This window comes from Pygocentrus nattereri, chromosome 15 (genome assembly GCF_015220715.1).
Source record: "Pygocentrus nattereri isolate fPygNat1 chromosome 15, fPygNat1.pri, whole genome shotgun sequence".
NCBI classification, from domain to species: Eukaryota; Metazoa; Chordata; class Actinopteri; order Characiformes; family Serrasalmidae; genus Pygocentrus; species Pygocentrus nattereri.
The window spans coordinates 37,533,999-37,555,757 of NC_051225.1; the positions used below are offsets into that span (position 1 = coordinate 37,533,999).

The window sequence follows — 21,759 nt, forward strand, 5'->3', positions numbered from 1 at the left end:
GATATAGTCACGCCAGCGTGTCCTGGGTCTTCCCTGGGGTCTCCTCCCAGGTGGACTTGCCTGTGACACCTCCCGAGGGAGGCGTCCAGGAGGCATCCTAACCAGATGCCCGAACCACCTCAGCTGGCTCCTCTCGACGTGGAGAAGCAGCGGCTCTACTCCGAGTCCCCGAGTGACCGAACTTCTCACCCTATCTCTAAGGGAGAGTCCAGACACCCTGCGGAGGAAACTCTTTTTCGGCCGCTTGTATTCGCGATCTCGTTCTTTCGGTCATTACCCAAAGCTCATGGCCATAGGTGAGGGTGGGAACGTAGATCGACCGGTAAATCGAGAGCCTTGCCTTATGGTGAAATAACATTAAAGGGGGTTGATTATATGTACTTACATGTCGTTGCTGTCAGAACAAAACCTTGTATCTCCATTTTTGCTCCGTTTTTCAGTTTTTGGCATAATTTGAAAATGCCTGTGTATAGACCGGTAGAAACAGCCCAAAATTACTTGGGAAAAACTGGTTCCACTGAATTAGACGTAAAGTTTTTTCCTTCTCCTATAAAGTTGCCCATTTGGAGGTACAAGGTTTTGTTCCAACAACAGTGATATGTAAATGCATAATGTGTAAAGTTATTAGAAAGAGCGACTATCTATATTGTGCAAAAGTCAAAGACCACCCTTCATCTATCTTTGTCTAAATCTGCAGACACGCCTCCAAAGTTCAGTCTCAGAAGCTGGTTGATCATTTTCTGAAGTAATCAAACACATTCAGTGGTGTTGAGGTCTGGACTCTGGGGTGGTCAGTCCATTGCCCAGCTTCTTTGTCTGATGTGTCCGTCTCCTTTTCTCAGTGAGGTTCTTCTTGATCAGCTACACGTCCTTTCAGACCCACAGCGCTGAGTGGTCTTCTCACAGTGGAAGGATGGACAGAAACCCCTGTGGATGTTTTCAGATCTGAAGCAGCTTGATCTTCTCCTCTCTCTCTAAGATGGAAGCGTTAACTGTTGTTTATCTGATGGGGCAGTTTTGTGGTCTACCAGGTCTTCCAGGTGATTGTTAGGAGCCCATTTTCTCTGTAGCTTTTAATTTATGGAAACTTTTCATTTATTTTCCTTTGACTTTCACCTTCCTTCTATCTAATCTATATGTCTAATGTAATCAGATGCCCTACGTGTATCCTGCCTTCCACCTGATGACAGCTGGGATAGAAAAAGAAGCACCTTAGAAGGTGTGTGTGTGTATGTGTGTGTGTATATATATATATATATATATATATATGTGTGTGTGTGTGTGTGTATGTGTGTGTGTGTGTGTGTGTGTGTGTGTGTGTGTGTGTGTGTGTGTAATCTAATCAGAAAAATGTCCTAATTTACCATTGAACAGCCTTTTTAGTGAACAATTAAGCTTAATATAAGTTCAGGAAAACAGCCCAGTGTATGACATGTATGAATTAGGATTGAATATTGTCAACTTAAAAGTTTTTTCTATCCATTTTTAATCCTTTTCACCAACTTTATCGCAAAACTGAGCAGAATAGATGCAAAATATAGCTGAACGTAAATACATATGTTTACTAAAATATAAAACTATATAAAATACACAGGTATCTTTCTGGATGATCTCAATAAAACTATATATGTGGTGAAACTTAAGGACTAGCTCTCCATGTCTAGACACTCTTTATTGCTCTCACCGTGACTCCTATAGCTACTTCAGCATGACTAATGTAATAATGTACATGTGTAATGTGGCTGTAATAAAAGCTTTGGTGAGCATATGTGCGTTGTGAAAGACTGTTGTGATGACCTTTGTTCAGAGGTGTGTTGTAACTCCTACTCAGTTCCGTAATTGTGCAACTGTAAAAGTTCGATAGGATTGTACTTTGATGAGTTTTTTGTGTTTTGAGTTTTTTTGAGTGATACTTTTACTACTACTCAAGTATATTAGTGAGTAAAGCTTTACTGTTAATCACTCTTCTCACTTTTGGAGCTTTAGCTTTTCATTTTACGTCAAAAGAATCTAAAAAGAGAGGAATAGGGTCTGACAAACTTTGCGCTTCTGCTGATAGACGCTGAATGGAAGCTCCACTGCAGTTAACTGCAGTCAAGTCATTATTTTATTGGAGTTTGTGCTGAATCATGTCAAGAACAGACTGAGGTATAGAGTGGGTGGAGTTTAGGCCTTTGGCAGGTGTAATTTCAGCACCTTTTTCCTCACTGTATCACTTACTGGGAAGCAAAGTAACTCAAGATGGACAAGATGTACCACTTTCTGAACAGCATGAACCTTCTAGCCCATCAAATGCTGGCTGAGTCACTCTGGGCGATCATATTACACAACAGCATATCCTAGCTGCTGACATAAGTTCTGGTAATGGCTGGAATTCTTTGACTTTCCTCACTACCATGACGGGTTTCTCCCCGTGTGATGACACACTGGAGCTATGCTAAGCATTATGTCATTGGTATTACACTGACCAGTGCACATGCACTGGGTCACAAACACTCACTGGTCACTTTAATAGAACCATCGACTCTGTGCTTCCACTAACTGGCCACTTTATTAGAAACACCTGCCTTGTGCTTCCACTAACTGGCCACTTTATCAGAAACACCTGCCTTGTATTTCCACTCGCTGGCCACTTTATTAGAAACTCCTACCTTGTGCTTCCACTAACTGGCCACTTTAGTAGAAACACCTGCCTTGTTCTTCCTACTAACTTGCCACATTATTAGAAACACCTATGTGGGTGTAGAGTTACAGACTGTAGTCCAGTTTATCAGCCACTCTCCACACCATCCATCATTGGTCAGTTTCTGATCACAGGTTGCCCAATATTTTGGTGATGCTCCATTCTCAGCTGAGCAGTGTGTGTAGTGCTGGAAAAATGGATCAACACCGAAAAATATCTAGACGAGAGAAGCTCTATGGTCAGAAACTGACCATTGATGAAGGGCAAGAGCCTAACACAATGTGTATCTGCAGATGGGCTATTGCGTGGTACACCAAGTGATGCATTTCTGGCAAAGTGGCCGCTGAGTGTGCGCACCCTGTAAACTTACAGCAGACAAATAGTTTCATGTGATGATTTACTGCTGAGACTTTGTGGTGTTTTCTGATTATGAGCCCAGAGCGGTCATGTGGCCCTCAAGCATGGGCTTGTGACACTAAGTGCTGACATATCTGCAGCAGCTGTGGACACAACACACTTTATGCGTATATCCACTCAGAGTGGCACACACACACACACTCGCTTTCTCTCTCACATGCATCTTTGTAAAGAAAAGTTGCCTTTGCTAAAAAGAAAAACAAAAAACTTTCATTCACTTCAAAAATAAAACAACATTTACATTTATATTTTACACCACCTGTAGCAAATGCCATTGTTCTCATATCTGGTTTGCTACAAAACAACAATTAATGTAAGAAACTGTAACAAAACCTTCCTATAAAACAAGATAGCATTAGCTACAAAATGACTTTCTCACAACAGGTTTGTTACAGTAATTACAGTATTTGTTACAATTAAATTTCGCCTAAATTTCCTTCGGGATCAATAAAGTATCTATCTATCTATCTATCTATCTATCTATCTATCTATCTATCTATCTATCTATCTATCTATCTAAATTGTCACCATTATTTACATAGCTTGATGCAAATTTTTACTCTTTGTTACAGCATCTGTAGAAATATTATTCTCATATCAGGTTTGCTACAAAACAATACAGCCATTTAATTTTTTTTACACTGTTTATCAAATACGTGCCATAAGTTATTACATATTTTGTAGCAAACAAGCAAACATGATATGACTATGTTTTTTAATGCACAATGACAGCATCATTTGCTATTTGCTAAATTTCATATAAAACAAGACGTTTACTTTCTCATATCAGGTTTGCTACAAAATGACAAAGCATATGTTACAATGGCATCGTTACAGTTTGTTACAGTGTGTGAGCACGTGCTATCCCTCTCATAATCAGTTTGCTCAAAACAACACAGCCTTTTCATTTTTACAAGGTTTGTTACCGTTTATTATATTCCTGTGTTGCTTTGTAACAAACCTGATTTAAGACAGGTTCTCTTATCAGGGTTTATACCCAATGAGAGCATTTGCTTCAAATATAACAAATTATGAGATTGCTATAAACGGAGATAGCAGCATTGTTACAAAAGGACTCGGAGAACCTACGTGCCGAAAATGGTGCAAATTAGCCACAGCATGCTTAAATAACTCTGTAATATAATAGGGCGTGGAACCAATGCGTCACTGAAGGAATATTATATATCCTACCTGGTTATTTCCTCCATCCACACCTCTAATTATCAGTGATGTCTTTCAGGTTGGCCTTCTGCCGTTCAGTCTAGACGTTCCAGCTGAAGCCACAATTCAGAACAACAGTGCTGAAACCTGCCATTGAATGTTCTAAAGTGCTGAATGGTCACAAACAGAGCTCTCCATACAATAACCGACAGAGAATGACACAAAGATCGACGTGTCAGTGTTGTAAATGGTTTATTTATAGGTTTTAGGGTCTGTAAATCATGAAGTTCTTCGGTCCCATGTTGGCTGTGATTTAAATGAGGGATGAAGAAAAATAAAGACGAGAGATGTTAATCAGAATGGCTTCATGAGTGATTACGGCCTCAGGCTGCCAACACAACGATCCACTCACTCTCGCTGCACTTGGTTGTTAATGCATGTTCATATTTGTTTGGGTATTATAGTTTAAGCAATGACTATTTTTACCTTCCTCCAAGGCCTTGCATCCCGCAGACCATGGCACTGTAAGCAAAACATTTCAAAACCACCTATTTTGTCAGATTGCTCTTACTGGTCCTGTGATCTGTATAAACAGCCTTCAGGTTCCGCTCGTCGGCCACTCGCTGGGTCAAAGATCCCACGAACGCCTTAACTTCTTTATTAACAGTTCTTGCCATTTTACTGTATTGCAGAGAACAGAGATGTCCCGCCCCAGTCTTGAGTTCTGATAAGTTGGAACAAACAAAACGAGCCAGTAGTGCCACATACAAAAAATCAGAAACTGTTATAATGGTTTTTATTCCACATTTCACAAACTGCACTGCATTACATCCAAGTAAACAGGATGCTCTGTTTTTAATGAAACATGCAGTTTGACAGTGTTTTATAGAGACAATTTCAATGACATACTTGAAAAATTATGATAAAGATGAAATATATTTCCCACCCTTGAAATTAACTGTACAGTGTGCATTGAGTTCTACTGTAAAGAGTACTTCATAAACGTTGAGGGTTGTTTAGTAAAGGCAGTGGTTAAATATAGAACCACAGCAACTCAAAGAACCATTTGAATGCTTAAATGGTTCTTCACCATGAAAACACTTTTTGGTGCTATATAGGAACTTTAGTGTGTGTAAGTTTGGAGATAAAGCCAAAGAGACCAGAGATGGTTTGGAGACTGTGGCTCTGTCTAAAAGACAGGAGGCTGAGCTGGAGGTGGCGGAGGTGAAGATGCTGAGATTTTCGTTGGAAGTGACAAGGCTGGACAAGATTAGAAATGAGTAGATCAGAGGGACGGTGAAGGTGGAGCAGTTTGGAGATAAAGCCAGAGAGGCCAGGTTGAGATGGTTTGGACATGTGTTGAGGAGGAATAGTGGATATATTGGGCAAAGAATGTTGGAGATGGAGCTGCCAGGTAGAAGGAGAAGAGGTAGACCTCAGAGAAGGTTTATGGATGTAGTGAAGGTGGACATGGAGATGGTTGGTGTGAAAATAGAGGAGGCAGTAGATAGGGCAAGATGGAGGCAGATGGTCTGCTGGGGCGACCCCTAAAGGGAGCAGCCGAAAGAAGAAGAAGAAGTGTGTGTAAGGAACTATGAACACTTAAAAAACTCTTTGCATGATTAAATGGTTCTTGGCATTGTGGAAGGGTTGCCCAGAATGTGTTGGCTCTATATAAAACCTTTTTGAAAAGGTTTTGTAGAACCATTTTCAAAAAACACATTGAAGAAGACGTCATGCAGAACATTTTCAAAATGCCAAGAACTCTTTGCGTGTTCATGGTTCGTTTTCTTTACTATAGAACCCTTGAAGAACCATCATCTCTGTCTGTCTTTCACTGTATATATACGTTCACCGGCCACTTTATTAGGAACAGCTTGCTACTAAAAGGCTGGACCCCCTTTTGCCTTCAGAACTGCTTTAATTCTTCGTGCCACACTTTCAACAAGGTGTTGGAAACGTTCCTCAGAGGTTTTGGTTGGTTATTTGAGTTCCTGCTGCCTTCCTATCATCTGGAACCAGTCTGCCCATTCTCCTCTGACCTCTCACATCAACAAGGCATTTTCGTCCACACAACTGACCGCTCACTGGATATTTCCTCTTTTTCGGACCGTTCTCTGTGAACCCTAGAGATGGTTGTGTGTGAAAATCCCAGCAGATCAGCAGTTTCTGAAATACTCAGACCAGCCCGTCTGGCACCAACAACCATGCCACGTTCAAAGTCCCTTAAATCCCCTTTCTTCCTCGTTCTGATGCTCGGTCTGCACTTCAGCAAGTTGTCTTGACCACCTCTACATGCCTAAATGCAGTGAGTTGCTGTCGTGTGATTGGCTGATTAGTTAACAAGCAACTGAACCTAATAAAGTGTCCGGTAAGCGTATATATATATATATATATATGTGTGTGTGTGTGTGTGTGTGTGTGTGTGTGTGTGTGTGTGTGTGTGTGTGTGTTTTATAGAATTCAGAAGGGTTTTGCTGTTGCGCCACCTTAATGTTGTAATGTATGAGTGTTATTTGAATGTTCACAGTTCTATATAGAACCGTAAGCAAGTGTAGCCAACTGAGGAACCCCAACTGAATCACAGAGTACAGAGTACATTTTTACAGTGAAGGCTATAAATTCCAACTCCAGTTTATGAGACGTCAGTGCTTTGCTCATTGTGTTTTCCCTGCTGAAAGATCTGTGCTTTCCAGGCCTGCTGTAGAACTTCCCCTACACAGCACTTTTCATGGTTTTCCTTTTTTTTCAACATGCGTAAACAGAGGGATTCTGAGTGGGTTTGGTGTGAAATGGTTCAGATGTCTTTACAGTGGTGGTGATGGGAACCAGGCGTCACCATGACTACAACACAGATACAGACACTTTATTTACCATCCAGAACCACTAGAGAACCCACACGTGTTCTCTGAGTTTTATTAGGAACGTTGATGATGGTTGATGATTGGTTCCTATCACCACCACTGTGAACTGTGAATCACCACTCTGATTGAAGCATTTCACAATTTCAATAAGTCTTACCTCATGAACTAAGTGGAAATTTTGATTTCAGTGTAATTTCCCTTGAATGAGGACCCACACAACCAAACGTATAGGGGCAGCAAAGTTTTGTTTAAGGTGCAGCTTGTTTCTGTGAAGCAAAATTAGGCCTTTTCGAGCTTTTGGATAGAAGACTGCCTCGGATTCTCCCTTTGTCATTTCATCTTTCCCTACCAAAGACCACTTTCAGTGTCTTTTGGTAGATCTTCTGGCTTCGTTTTGTCAAGTACTCGCCTTTATATCAGGAGCTTTAGAGAGAAATAAGCATTCAGTCTCGATCACAGGCATTTTTTACTGGCTGATGGAGACTGGAGTGCTGGACTGACACAGACTCGAGACAGTTTGGTGGATCTTGATCTTGAATTCTTTCTGTTCTGAATGTGTAAAGCATTCCCGCTCTAACTACCTACCCCGTGCTTTCAAAGACATAGATCTCTTGGACACACTGCTAAAAAAAAACGCTGGTTTACACTAATTTAGCTGGTCACCAAGCATGCTTAAAAAACAGTGGTAGATGAAGTACACAAACCATGTACTTGAGTTAAAGTAGAGATTCCCAAGGTAAAATATCACTCCAGTAAATGTGAAGTACTAAAGTATTTGCCTTCAAATGTACTTAAGTATAAAGTAAAAGTACTAAAAGAGTAATTCTGGCTCTGATGTCCTGTTATCATTTTTATAACCAGACTGGCTTCATGAACTCATTTCAGGTGAAAGTCCTCCAGCGTCTCTCTTGGTAAACCAGTCTTTTAATAGAACGTCATTAATTAGTGACGCTGACGTCTATTAAAATGATCAGAAGCACAAAACACTGAAGGTAAACAGTTTCCATCAGGGAGAACCGAGTGGCTCTGAAATCACTTTTTACACACAAGCAAAGTTTCAGTTTCAGATTTATTTACAACTTAGTTCCAAGTTTAAGTTGGATAAAAACTGGCTTTAAACTCAGGATCACAGATGAGCTCCTTTACTATGTTGATCTGTAGGCGTCTGTTCATAAACATAAACCAGCCCAAACTCATTTACTATAAAATGAAATGGTGTTTGTAGAAATTCAGAAAAAAGCCGCGTCAGTCTCGACTGCATATGTGGACATATTTCTATATGAGCTCTATTTACACAAAGTTAGGTTAGTTCATCATTTATGTTGAACAGACTCTCCCAAAGTTTTACGCTGCTGCGCTGACGTTGAACCGCGTGCTGCACTGGGTCGGTATGACCAACAGGTCAAAACCAGCTCTAAACAAAGTGACCGCTGGGCCCTGATTGGTGCTCTGGCTTTGCGCTTCTTTCGTTTTGACATGTTACGTTTTTAGACACACAGAAACCAAAAGGAACGACAGATTTCTCAAAATGTAGGAGGAAAAAGTCGGATATTAGACTCTGAAATGTAGTGGAGTGAAAGGGAAGTAGCTCAAAATGGAAAAACTTCAGTACAGATACACAAATAACTACTTAACTACAGTGAGTACAGTAGTGAATCACATTTACTTCAATACTATCCACCACTTTAAGCATCAGATACTATCAGCTGAGCACCAGATGCTATATGGTGAGTACCCAAGACTATCAAGTATACACCACTATATAATATCTAGCGCTTAACACATAATATCTGGTCCTAACCTAACAGTATCTATTGCTCACCTAATAGTATCTGGTGCTCACTACATAGAAATTGTTGCACACCTGATATGATTGTGCTGGTCTGTGCTCCCTGCTGAAAAAACCTAATGGTTTTGCTTTCTAAAGGGAACTGGCTTAATGGCTTCCAATGTAGACGTCCAGTTTCCCATAAAACAAATAACCTTTAGAACCATTAGGAAACCATCAAATGCATTTAGAATCCACTGGTCAACTTGGAAACCATTAGGATTCTTTACATTGTGATATCAACCCATCAAAAAGTCAAAACACATTACAAACCCTTTAGGAACCAACAGAAACACGTAATGGTTTCTATGCTTTTTTTTTTTTTTTTTTTTTTAGCAGGGCACAGATTTTAGCACTGACTACCAAACAGAAAACTGGGCCACCTTTTTATGTCTGCTCTAGCACTTTTGGCCCACAGATAAACAGCAAACCTGAAACATTAGATCCCCTGCTCTGAGCAAAAGCACAACGACGCCCTGCGTCATGTATATGCATGAGTTACGCGGCCTCCTAGCTCATTTATATGCATTACGTAACACACGCGTAGTGTTTGCATATTCATAAGCCAGCCATATAAAGGCAGCTGCGCCACACGTTTCAATGTCACAGCGATTTTTGTTTCCTTCGGACAGAGTGAAGGTTACCTGCTTCAACAGTGCTTGAACGGCAACCGAGCTTCTGTCTCTTAACACTCTTTACTCAACCCTCTCTATTAATTCTGGTTACTTCTCGGAGTGAGCTCTTTAGCTGCAAAAAAACCTGAGGCCACGTAGCTGTTTTCCTCTGGTAAAAAACATCGCAACTAGCTAAGTAGCTAAACACTCCGCTTCGAAATCTTCGTTTAATCTTCAGAAAACAATCCAGTAACTAAGGTAAGTGTGGGCTAACATGATCTTAACTCGAGTTAAACCGAAATTAGTCGGTCGATAGCATCTCCGTGCTCGTATCTCCTCTCAGGCCTGTGTTGCGCGAGCTGGTGTTAGCCACCTGGCTAACGGCGGTGTCTGCGTGAGGTTGTTTCTCGTGAAAATGTCCACGGTAATATTTATATTCCTTGGCTTTATTTTCGACGTCCCAGTGGACACCTGGCGGGGCGAGAACAGAGACTCGGGACACATTAGTCTGGTGTGGGCTGTGTGTGATGGCGGGCTATTTACCAGGTCGCTGCCTTCCAGGTTTCATGTTCTACTAATACCCCTGTTTTAACTGCGGCTGAAGGAGAACTTCACCCAGATTTCAGAATTTCCAACACAACTCGGTGATGGAGATGCAGTCGTGCGGAGTGGCTTCTTGTGGGTTGTAGAGAATGTAAGCGTTTTTTTTTACTGTGAAAAAACACCAGTGGACCTTCACGTGTCTTCTGAATTAACTCACGTTAATGATGGTCAATGCAGGAAAACCTAGACCACTTTGTCTCTTAACGCCCTGCATGTTTCCCACAGACGACTCCTTAATGGGTCTGTTTACATCTTGTATTTAATTATGCATAAATTTAAGTTGTTCCCCTTTTTAAAAAGCCTGCAGCTGCTGTGTTGGAGCAGAAATAAAACCATAGAAAAATGTGTAGATTGGGTTAGTGCGGCTGGATCAGGGTTGAGACCCTTGGATTGTGGACAAAGGCCGCATTGCAGTAACTGGCTCTTATGCTGTCGGCTCTGTTTTGAGTACTGTTGCCTTTACTGGCTGTACTATTTGCTCCACTTTTAACCTGTTTTGTCTAGTAATGCTGATTTTTATTGACTAACAATCACTTCATAAATTCAGTGATGCTGGCATTACTGCCTGTGTATGAGTGGTTAGGTGTGAAAGTAGATTTTATAGAGGTCCAGATGTCTCTTCAGTGGTGATGGGAACCAGGCCTGTCCATCACAACACAGATGGACATCTTATTTACCGTCCAGAACCAACAGTGAACCTACACCTGAGTTTTGATAGGCTAATGATGGAGAAACGTTTTAGATCTGAAAAAATAAGGGAGGTGGGGTGGAGGCCTTTTGGTTAGGAGTTTGTTTTAGGCATCCAAAATTCATTAATAGGCACTCGTATGTTAATGATATCTACATCGATAAATGTAATGTACATTTATTAAATTTGGTGCTTGATGAGAGCAGTAAGTGAGAATACTGGCTCTTGGTTTGAGCTTGGATCTGGGCTGGGTCACTAAAATGAGCCCGAGTACATCCATCTGAACAATGTGTTTATCATAGTTGTTCTAGTTTATTTGCACATCAGCCAGGTAGAAAAACAGGCCCATTGAAATACTGGGCGTGTGCCAATCTGGCGGTTCCACAGAGGCCTATCTGAAGGATCCAGGCCGTGGCGTGTTGCCTTGTGGCTTTGTATAGACAAGAGATAAGAGCAGGAGAAAGGGTTAGGAGCTTTGCCCTGGCCCGGCTAGATGACCATGTGCCACAAGGCTTCAAAAATGGGGCTGAAAACCAGTTCTGTCTGGAAAAGTGCACGAGTTGAGCCAGTTTTGTGCCATTTATCATGCCAAAGCTCCTCTGTTGGAGTTTTATGGTCTAGGACTTTAATCTCTGTCTAGAAAAAAAGACTGACCGGTCTACTTTTAAGGCACCACGTGGTCAGTAATAACCGAGCTAAACTGCCGGCGTTTCCTGGTGTCTGGAATGGTAAACGCTAATTAGACTTTCCTGAGTCTGTTTACAGTAACATGGCCACAGATACTAACAGGAAGTTTTATAGAGCTCAGCTCATTTAGTATATTCATGAAGAAACCAGTAATGTCCATTTGAAAAGTCTTACTGTATTTTGTCTGAGCTTGCTCAGCCACACAGCTTAAGTGAGTTTTTAATAACATTTAAATTTAGTCCTTTGGACACAAGACTACCGAGTACAGTAGAAAATCCAAACTCTGTTGTGAATTAGAGAAACTTGCTCATCACAGCTGATTAGAGGTCCAGTAATGTATAAATTTCACTGGACACTTTGGTCACACTTCTCCAGTCATAATGATTTTAGGTGATGGACATGAGTTGGAGGAAGGGCAAGTTTACTTACATGGCACCTTTCATACACCCGTCATTCAAAGTCCTTAAATGAGTAAATCAGAAAAAATGGTTTAAGTGAGAATAGAAATTAAAAATGTGGTTAAAACAATATTTTAACTTGACAGTTCTCTTAAATTCAAACAAATTTGGCATGTATTGCAGGTGATCGGTACCATCGTTTCCCCTGTAATCGGAAAAAGAACAGAACATGCCCGTATTTATATTTTTAAAAAGTGTAACATAAGCCGGCAGACAGGTGCTGAAATGGGGAACTGCCAGTTATTGTTTGTCAGCCGTCATCTACAGATTCAGGAGACAGAGGTCAGTTTTTAATATTTGAGGTTTTCCCTTTTATTTTTGTGGTTGTACTCACTTCTCACTTCCCCGGTCACTCCTCATGACTCGGGGGTGATTACTGATTCGCTCAGAATGAAGAACCAAGTTGTGTAAGAGTAAGAAAAGGATGTTTAGGCTGAAGTTTTGGAATATTGTCATGTCGGATTTGTTTAGTGAGCTGTTGCCATGTCATCAGTAGCTGTGTGTGTGTGTGTGTGTGTGTGAGAGTGAGAGTGAATAAGATCATGTTACCTAATGCCCTAATCCGGCTGTCTGTATCCACAGAATCATGAGCTCTCAAGTGAGACAGAATTTCCATCAGGACTGCGAGGCTGCCATCAACCGGCAGATCAACCTGGAGCTGTATGCCTCCTACGTCTACCTGTCTATGGTAAGAGGCCTGGAGTGTGTCTGAAAGCGCCTACAGCTCCCTGGCAGTAGATATTCCTGAAGCAGTTTGGGCTGACAGACCTAACTGGTGTTAATGGGGGGAAGTGTCCCTTGTACACAGTCCAGCTGCGCTGTTTTATCTGCTTAGTTGTCATGTTTGAAGATGAGTACATAGAAACGAGCCGTATACATACAAAAAAAATTCTTGAATTAGGGTTCATTTGCATATTGCATGTCTGTCTAATAAATGGACCGCTCTGGGCATCTTGTCAAAGCTGTTTTGTTCTAATCAAAGTAGTAATCTGATCCCAAATTAGAGACTGGCCCTCATTATACATTGTGCGCGTGTTGCAGTCCTCATGTTTGGAAACAAACCATGTAGGAGGAAGAAGCAAAACGGCTCCAGTTCTTATTTAATTAGTAATCTGTTAATCTGATCTGCTCCAAGGCAACCAGTCTGTATTGCACAACCTTTGGTGGGTAATGGGGACATGCGCAAAGTTCAGCAAGTGAATAAGCTTTGATCTGATGGCCTAATCAGAGTTTTGGCGCACAAAACGTTTAAAGTTCATTTGACCCTATTTAGCCATATTGGCCTTTTTGCTGCTTTTTCTTTTTTGGATGTTTTTAAACAAATAAATAAGTGGGTGATGCTTCACGGTGCACAGCATAGTGCCAGAGTTGGAACGGCCTAAATGGTACCAGTAGTGCCAAAAATAATTAAAATAAATACTCAAACTATGGGGGCAATGATTTGTATTGTCTCACTGCACTTAATCCAGTTAATCTGAGCTAATTTTGCTTTTTGTTATGAAACATGCAGTTTGTTAGTGTTTAACTACTGGCAAAATCAACAGTATAGAAAAGGTGTATTGTGGCAATATATAATGAAGTCATACGCCAAGTCCTACAAATGGGGTTTGCATGTGAAATGTTAAGATTTAATTTGTGTTCAGTCATAAGAACTGATCTTTACTCAATGGTTCAGTTGATTTTGGGGGTTTGTGCGATCCAACGACCAACCAGCTGACCTACAAACTGAAGCCACATCTAAACAAAGCTGTATATAAAGATTTAAAAATCTCTATATGCAGCTTTTTGATGTCGGTGTTTTAATATAAAAAAGCTAAATATCTAACCATCTTTATTTTATTTTTAAATGTGGGAGGGTGGCAGGGAAGAGAACTGTGCCTATCCCTGTAACGGTAACCTTTCTGTACTGCAGGCATACTACTTTGACCGGGATGACCAGGCTCTCCACAACTTTGCCAAGTTTTTCCGCAAGCAGTCTCATGAGGAGCGAGAGCATGCTGAGAAACTAATGAAACTTCAGAACCAGAGGGGAGGAAGGATCTTCCTGCAGGACATCAGGGTATGTTTATGGGTGCTTACACCTATTCTAAAGAAATATTTTAATGGGGAAATGAAGAGTAATCCAGCATTTCAACCTAACCTTTATCTGCTTAGTCGGAAGCGTGTAGTCGGTTACTATTGACGGTAAAAGCTGTTGTCTCAACAGACTTACAATTGAAGCCATTGGGAAGTTTCAGTTCTTCTCAGTACAGGGAAGTCGGTTTTTCTGTGGTAACTGCCTGATACGGATGCCACAGATGCAGTCTTGGTCAAAAGATGAAAGACTGCTTCTGTTGGCACACATGGTAAAAGCAGCATTAGAATAAGTGACATTTTAGTCCCACAGTGGGGAAGTTTCACCTCCGCAATCTAACCCAACCATGCACTGAAACACCACGTACACACATTAGGTGGTTTAGTTTGCATTACTGGCAACAGGGTGAATATAAAGTGAACGGTATGTGTGCATGGGGGGACGTGATGGGGTCTTGGTTAGGGAGTGGAGTTAACTGAAGGAGAGATACTGAAGGATGGTTTGGGTGGAGTTCTTATCACTCCAAGCCATTAAAGCTTAACCAAGGCAGCCTTAAAACGAGCAGTACGGCGAAGGGTAGGTTTGAATTTGCTGACTAAGCTTTATTCCCATTGTGGAAAATTGCTCTTGCATGCTTGTTTTCTTGGCAACATTGTTAAAGCAAAATTTGTACATCTGTAAAATTGTGAAGGGTTGTGCTTTGTCTGAACTGCTGCAGTAGAAAGTGTTCCTTCCCGAAGAGAGCAGAGGGGTTTCCTTTGTTTTACATGTGACTTCTTCTTGTCTCATGTGACAGAAACCTGAGCGTGACGAGTGGGGCAGTGGAGTGGAGGCACTGGAGTGTGCCCTGCAGCTGGAGAAGAGCGTCAACCAATCTCTGCTAGACCTCCACAAGGTCTCCTCTGAGCGCAACGACCCTCATGTAAGCACAGACAACTCAGGGCTCATTTTGGTGACTGTTTTGTGGTGGTGTGGGTTTTTTTTGTTAAATATAGATGAAACTCGCTCAAAAAAACCTATGTGGGTTAGGATTAGTCAAGGTGGGGTTGATCTTAGGATTGGGGCCAGGGTTAGGCCTTAGGTCAGGTTAGGTTTTGCATAATGGAAGCAGCATTAATACATCTACTTGGTGTAGGGAATATCAGCAGTATGTAAAGAATAGATATCTGCTTCAGTGTATTTGCCTTAGAACTTTTGCACTGGAACTACAAGGGTGATGTAGTTAACGAGTAACAAGCTTGTACCCCACCAATTAGCTTTGTGTGGCCTGTGCCTCAGTTCCCCCAAACTGTTAAGTAATCTAGACCTCGGCGTGGTTTCTGACTCTGTACAACTAATTTGACACTATAGCCCATAACTTGAAATGGTATCAGCTGCTATCTTGAAGCACACATTGTCTAATGTTCAGTGTGTAGCCAAGTGTCAGAAAAGAGACGCAAGTGGCATTAACGAGCTGAAATGAGGGAGTTGGCTAGTAATGGCCAGCAAGGCAGCTGAATTAGACAGCCTTCAATATAAAGAGCCTGTCAGCTTCTTGGTAAAAGCTTAAGTGGGGTGGGGAGAAAAATCCCCTCCTCTGTGCATGTGCCATGTCCAGGACTGAAACAAGGCCACATTTAATATTTTGACTTGTTCTCTCCCAATTTGAACCAGTACAAGTCTGGAAGGACCTGCATGGGGGAAGCAAAATTTACTGGCCAGTGCCATCAGACCTTTAAGCATGCAGTTCAGACATGTCTTTGCTCATTGGCTTTTGGGTTAACCTGGGGAAACCAACTATTCCATGAGCTACAGGAGTTCTTCTTGAGGTGCAATACCTTATCCTTCTGTCTATTCTTCTCAGATGTGTGACTTCATTGAGACGCACTACCTGGACGAACAGGTGAAGTCCATCAAGGAGCTGGCCGACTGGGTGTCCAACCTGCGCCGCATGGGCGCTCCTCAGAACGGCATGGCCGAGTACTTGTTCGATAAGCACACACTGGGCCACGAGAGCAGCTAAAGCCCCCTTAGCCGCTTGCCTACTTTATCAATCTCTATTCCGTCCTGCATCTCTTGTCTGGCTGGTCCACTCATTCTCGTCAGACAGCTGTACTCGTTAAGCACTCTTGCTCATTCTTCTATACCTGCTGTAATACTACACTTCCCGAAAGCTGTTGCTTGCTAGTCTTTTTGGCTCGTGCCAGTGTGTGTGTGTGTGGTATCTTTTATTACTGAAGCTATATTACAACCAAATAAAACAAACCTCTGGATTCTGAAAGGCCTCCTGTGATTTGCTGGTCTACTCTGCTGATGGCCTTCCATAAAATTCCATCTTTTAAATTTTTAATCAAATATATTTAAGTGTATTTGACACATGAATGCCAGTCTAGTGGATTTTAAAACTGTTGTCCATGTGATGAGCCAGTGTGTGACTTCAGTTCATGTAATTGGCGATGCTTAAACAATGAAGGCCAACAAAACTTGACTTTTCCAATGAAGCACAACCTCAGAGCTGTTCACAGCTCGAGGGAACTGAAATGTGCACCGTCTTTTCTCAGAAATGATACTGAGTTGTTCTGCATCTGGTGGGTGGTTGTGGTTTTTGTGTAGCCTTTTTCATGGCAAAAGATTTAACAGCAGCTGTGCTTAGTCCAAACGTCTGCATGCATATCACTTATGGTTGAGGAATGAGTCCAGAAAAGTTGCCTTCCTTAAAAACAACTTGAGTGGAAGTACAAAAGCGGCTCAAAACACTTGGTCGATGCAGCGTCTCTTGGCTTTGGAAGTGAGTTTGTTAGACTTTGTGGATCCTTTTGGTCTAAAAACGCTCCCTTTCTAAAGGGATGAAGGATCGGTAGTAAAGCCAAACAGGCCAACAAAAAAAGACGGGGAACTAAATGTTACTGGCTCAAATGGACAAAAGTCAATGTTTCCACCTATAGTTACTACTTATAGGAGCCAAAAGCTAAAACTGCGTTCATGTAAAGTCATTTATTCATGAGTTAATGTGGGGAAAAATATGAAGTATGGCACCATTTGAAGGGACACTTTGGCCAAAATGACAAATATAAGCATTGCTTAATGTGTTGTAAGCATGCTCTATAGTAAGGTCAATTATATCTGAGAAGAAATGACTTCTCACCTTCGTTTCTCAAGGGGGTTTCCTGAAGTGTGGACTTCAGAGTAAATGGTACATTTAACACATGTTTCATACCAAAAATCTATTTGGACTTTAAAGTAGTTTGATGTCAACACTTTGTTTCCAATGTACCATTCACTGACGTCTATATTTAGAAACGGCTGCAAGAACAGCCCGTTTTGAATTTTTCTATGGTGTCACAAACGCATTTGCATCTAAAACTGGACTGAAGTAAATCCAGATGAAACAAACCTCTGGATTCTAAAATGCCTGTCGCATTTTGCTGGACGAGACTAAATTTCCAGGTTTAATTTATTTGTAAAGACATAAATTACATTGGGGGGGGAGCAGTCACATATGGGCCCTTTTAAAACTGTTAAATTTTTTACGATGTCTTTAAAGCTTGAATGCCAGCACAGTGTTTTTTTTTTGTTTTTTTTTTTTTTTTGTCCCCCCCCGGAAATAAAACTACACATCTGCCCATTAGCAGAACAGAACACATTTACATATTGTCGCTGGCTAAAGATAAAGTATCTCAAAAATAGTAATTTTACAGGAGAAGGCAAAAACCTTCTTTACTTTCACTGTAAATTAATGTAAAGTTTTATTTCAGGTGATTTTAGCACATTTCTATTGGTATATTCATCATGGACCATCTCAAGTCCACACTTTAGGAAACCCCTTTGATGCAGCTTGAGAAATCAAGGTGAGAAGTAATTTCTTCTCAGATATAATTGAAAGGAGTTTCCTAGACTTCAAACCAGAAAAACTACTATAGAGCATGCTTACAACACATTAAGCAATGCTTACATTCGTCATTTTGGCCAAAGTGTCCCTTCAAATGGTGCCATACTTCATATTTTTCCCACACATTAATTCTGCGATGGACTGGCGACCTGTCCAGGGTGTATCCTGCCTTCCGCCTGAAGACTGCTGGGATAGGCTCCAGCACCCCCCCACAACCGTGACGGAGAAGCGGCTTAGAGGATGGATGGATGGAACATAAAAGCAAAGAACTTCAGCTTTTTATCGTGATACATAATATTAAAAGATTCAGAGACTCTGGAGAAATCTCAGTAAGGGACGAGGCTGAAAGCCACTATTTGCTGTGATCTTTGGGCCCTCAGACTTCACTGCATTAAAAACAGACATGGGTTTGTAGTGGAAATCGCCGCATGGGCTCAGAAACACTTCTTATTTAAAATGAACTGAGGGGAAGTGGAAAAGTTAACATTTGATGTTCTTTTAGGAAATCATGGACACTGTCCACTCAGCTTGCTATCAGTGCATAGCTCAAAAGCTGGCGTTTATGATGGTATAGGGGTGCATTTATGCACATGGCATGGGTGACGTGCACGTCTGTAAGGGCACCATTAATGCAGAACGATATAAACATGTTTTGGCCACATACGCTGCCGTCACGACAACGCCCTTTTTCAGGGAAGGCCTGGTTTCAGCAAGATGATATCAAACCACGTTCTGCGTATATTACAGCAGAATGGCTCTGTAGTGAAAGAGGGTTACCCCTCACATACAGAGATTTCTCCGGATTCTCTGAATCTTTTCATTTATCATGTATCATAGATGATGAAAAGCTGAAGTTCTTTGCTATTTTATGTTGAGAAACGTTTTTCTTGAATTGTTGCACTAATTGATTGTGGAGTCTTTCACAGAGGGGCGAATCCCCCCTCATCTTTACTTTCTGAAAGACTTTTATAGATGCTCATTTTATACCCAGTGATGTTACTGACCTGTTGCCAATTAACCGCCAGGTGTTTTTTTAGCATTACACAACTTTACCAACACTATATAGTAAATCATGGCCTCAGAATGGTAAATTGGTTTTGGTAAATATATAAATTTGTGGCCTCAATATAGTAATTTTTCCACTATACAGTAAATCGTGGCCTTAATATAGTTAATTCTGGCCTCATTATATTATTTCATGGCCTCAATATAGTAAATTGTGGCCTCAATATAACATGTACGCTGTAAACTGGGGTTCCCAGCCTTGGTAAACACCCTACACTATACCAATAAGTGTCCTTAGGCAAGACTCCTAACACCACCTTCGCCTGCCTGTGTAAAAATCATCAAACTGTAAGTTGCTCTGGATAAGAGTGTGTGCCAAATGCCATAAATGTAAATACTGTATTGAGGCTGCAGATTAATGTAAGGCCACAAATTACAATATTGAGACCATAATTAACGAGAAACTTAACTCATAGTCTATAGTTATTTGTTGCCTCAACATATGAATTCATGGCCATATTAATTTGTGGTCTTAATTCATTCAGGCCATTGTTAAAAATAATCACTGTCACCTTCGGGGTTCTGTATAGAAATGTTCCCTAAATTCTTGAAATATTAAATACAATATCTAACAGTATCTTTTACTGTCCAGTTTGTAGTATTTTAATCTACATTGTACATGTTAATATTAATTAAAGTAACAATGAGTAATCCCATCATTCCAGCCCTAGAGACCCTGTGAACTCCACATTATAGGATTACGTCATAAACATATTGTTAATCTCAGGTGTGCGTTGGCATTTTTCCGTTTTGAGTCATTCAGAGCACGAGACGGTTCAGACCGGCACTGCAGCACGTCCAAGATCTGAAACATGCCGAGTCACTGTTCGTTACTCACCCTGTTACTCAGCAAAACCAGCCACAACACCTACTGACTGTTTAGGATGAAGATCAGAGTGGAGCTCTTTCTGCCTCATATCACACTACCATGTCAGTGTCACTGCTGTTTCTGAGAGTGGACCACCACCCAAACATTTGGACACTAGTGGTCCCGTGATAAATGGGGTAAAAGCGAATGATAAACAATCAGTTCAGAAACAGTCTGTAAATGTGCACCTATGTAGTGGATTAAAAATGTAGGTGTTTATAATAAAGTGGCCAGTTAGTGGAAGTGCAAGGTGGGTGTTTCTAATAAAGTGGCCAGTTAGTGGAAGTACAACGTAGGTGTTTCTAATAAAGTGGCCAGTTAGTGGAAGTACAACGTAGGTGTTTCTAATAAAGTGGCCAGTTAGTGGAAGTACAACGTAGGTGTTTCTAATAAAGTGACAGATTATGATGTGGCCAACCTGAATAAGGCCAGTTAAGACACAAGACGGCGCATTAGAGAGAGCCTGAATTTTTCACATTCATCCTGGAACGCTAGATCTCACGGATTACTTTATTTCTGGACAATGAAACTAAAGATGTAAATACTCAGAGTGGTTTGTTGTGAAGAAATCCTCTGTTCTAGATAAACAGAGTCAGAATTGTTCACAGTGGTGGTGATGGGAACTACCAATAAATGTGTATATGGTTCATAATGTGAAGATTCACACCAAATCCAAGACAAACCAACCAGGTTTTTTTTTTTTAACAAATTCTTTATTCGGTCCCAATGAGAGTTTAGTCAAACAGTCCGAATCCCATGTCGTCATCGGATTCCTCGGACTCCTCTTTCTTCTCTTCCTTCTTCTCCTCAGCCGCTGTGGAACAAGGCAAAAAAGTGGTGAGCGACACCTTCACACACCAGCCAAATTCAATCTAAACAGGTTAAGATTGCAGTAGTTCCAAGCCATTTAAACACGGTTCCAGACAAAATGTATAAACATGACAGACTAGATTTAAAATATTATCTATGCAGGTGCAGCACAACTGATTAATTCACAAAGCTCTTTTAAGTTCTTCAAACAGAATAACTGCCCCTGCATACTTTGGTAAAGTAACATGAAACCCATCATAAACAGTCTGTATGTTTATAGAGGGTGAAAAGAAAAAACGTAGCACCATCTAGTGGCTGAGCAGTCAGGGACAGTTGCAGAGTCAACGCTATATAGAGTTTTTTTGCATGATTAAAAGGTTCTTTGCATGGTGAAATGGTTCTTGAGATTGACTGCAAATGTGCTGTATTCCCTACAGCACCCTAAAGGATTCTTCTACTGTTACAATGTCAAGCTTGTAACAGAAGAACCTTTTTGGGTGCTATGCAGAGCCATTTTCGAGAAGGTTCTACGCAGAGCCATTTTCGAGAAGGTTCTACGCAGAGCCATTTTCGAGAAGGTTCTACGCAGAGCCATTTTCGAGAAGGTTCTACGCACAACCATCTACAGCACATTCATGAACATTTTCCATTCATCTGAAAAGGTTATGATGCAAAGACCTCTAATCATGCAAATGGTTCTGTGTTCATGATTCTATATAGACCCGTTTTCTAAAGAACCGGCAAGAACCACTTAAGAGTAATTGGGGGGGGCGGGGGGGCGGGGGGGCGGGGGGTGATCGGACAGTATCGGATATTTTGACTTTTGAATTTGTTTAATGCAGAAGTTCTGAAGTCCAGGCTGCATCACATGACAGCCTGTTCCCATCAGAATTAAGCTCACCTGTGTTATGTCTGCATATGATACTACAGCTGACAGTCTTATTCTTATGCATAACAGACAAAGCACTGAAAGTAACAGGAAATTACCGTCAGTTTTCACAGCAATATTGTCTAGGACGGTGTATGGGACTGACTTTTTGGTATTGCATGCTTTTTTGGCCTTATCCCTTC

The 21,759-nt window shown here is 41.1% G+C and overlaps 2 protein-coding genes across 2 annotated transcripts in view; one reads left to right on the forward strand and one right to left on the reverse strand.

Moving 5' to 3' along the window:
- Nucleotides 1-9,547: 9,547 nt before the first annotated feature.
- Nucleotides 9,548-16,337, forward strand: fth1a (ferritin, heavy polypeptide 1a). The gene is made up of 5 exons (XM_017718136.2): nt 9,548-9,825; nt 12,586-12,691; nt 13,916-14,062; nt 14,874-14,999; nt 15,921-16,337. The coding sequence occupies exons 2-5, from the start codon at nt 12,590-12,592 to the stop codon at nt 16,077-16,079; spliced, it is 534 nt and encodes a 177-aa protein (XP_017573625.1). The 5' UTR covers nt 9,548-9,825; nt 12,586-12,589; the 3' UTR covers nt 16,080-16,337.
- Nucleotides 16,338-20,565: 4,228 nt separating this feature from the next.
- Nucleotides 20,566-21,759, reverse strand: part of rplp2l (ribosomal protein, large P2, like) — a 3,852-nt gene continuing 2,658 nt past the window's right edge. The window contains exon 5 of the mRNA XM_017718137.2: nt 20,566-20,692. Coding sequence (XP_017573626.1) covers nt 20,613-20,692 — 80 coding nt within the window. The 3' untranslated portion in view covers nt 20,566-20,612. The remainder of the gene's footprint in view (nt 20,693-21,759) is intronic.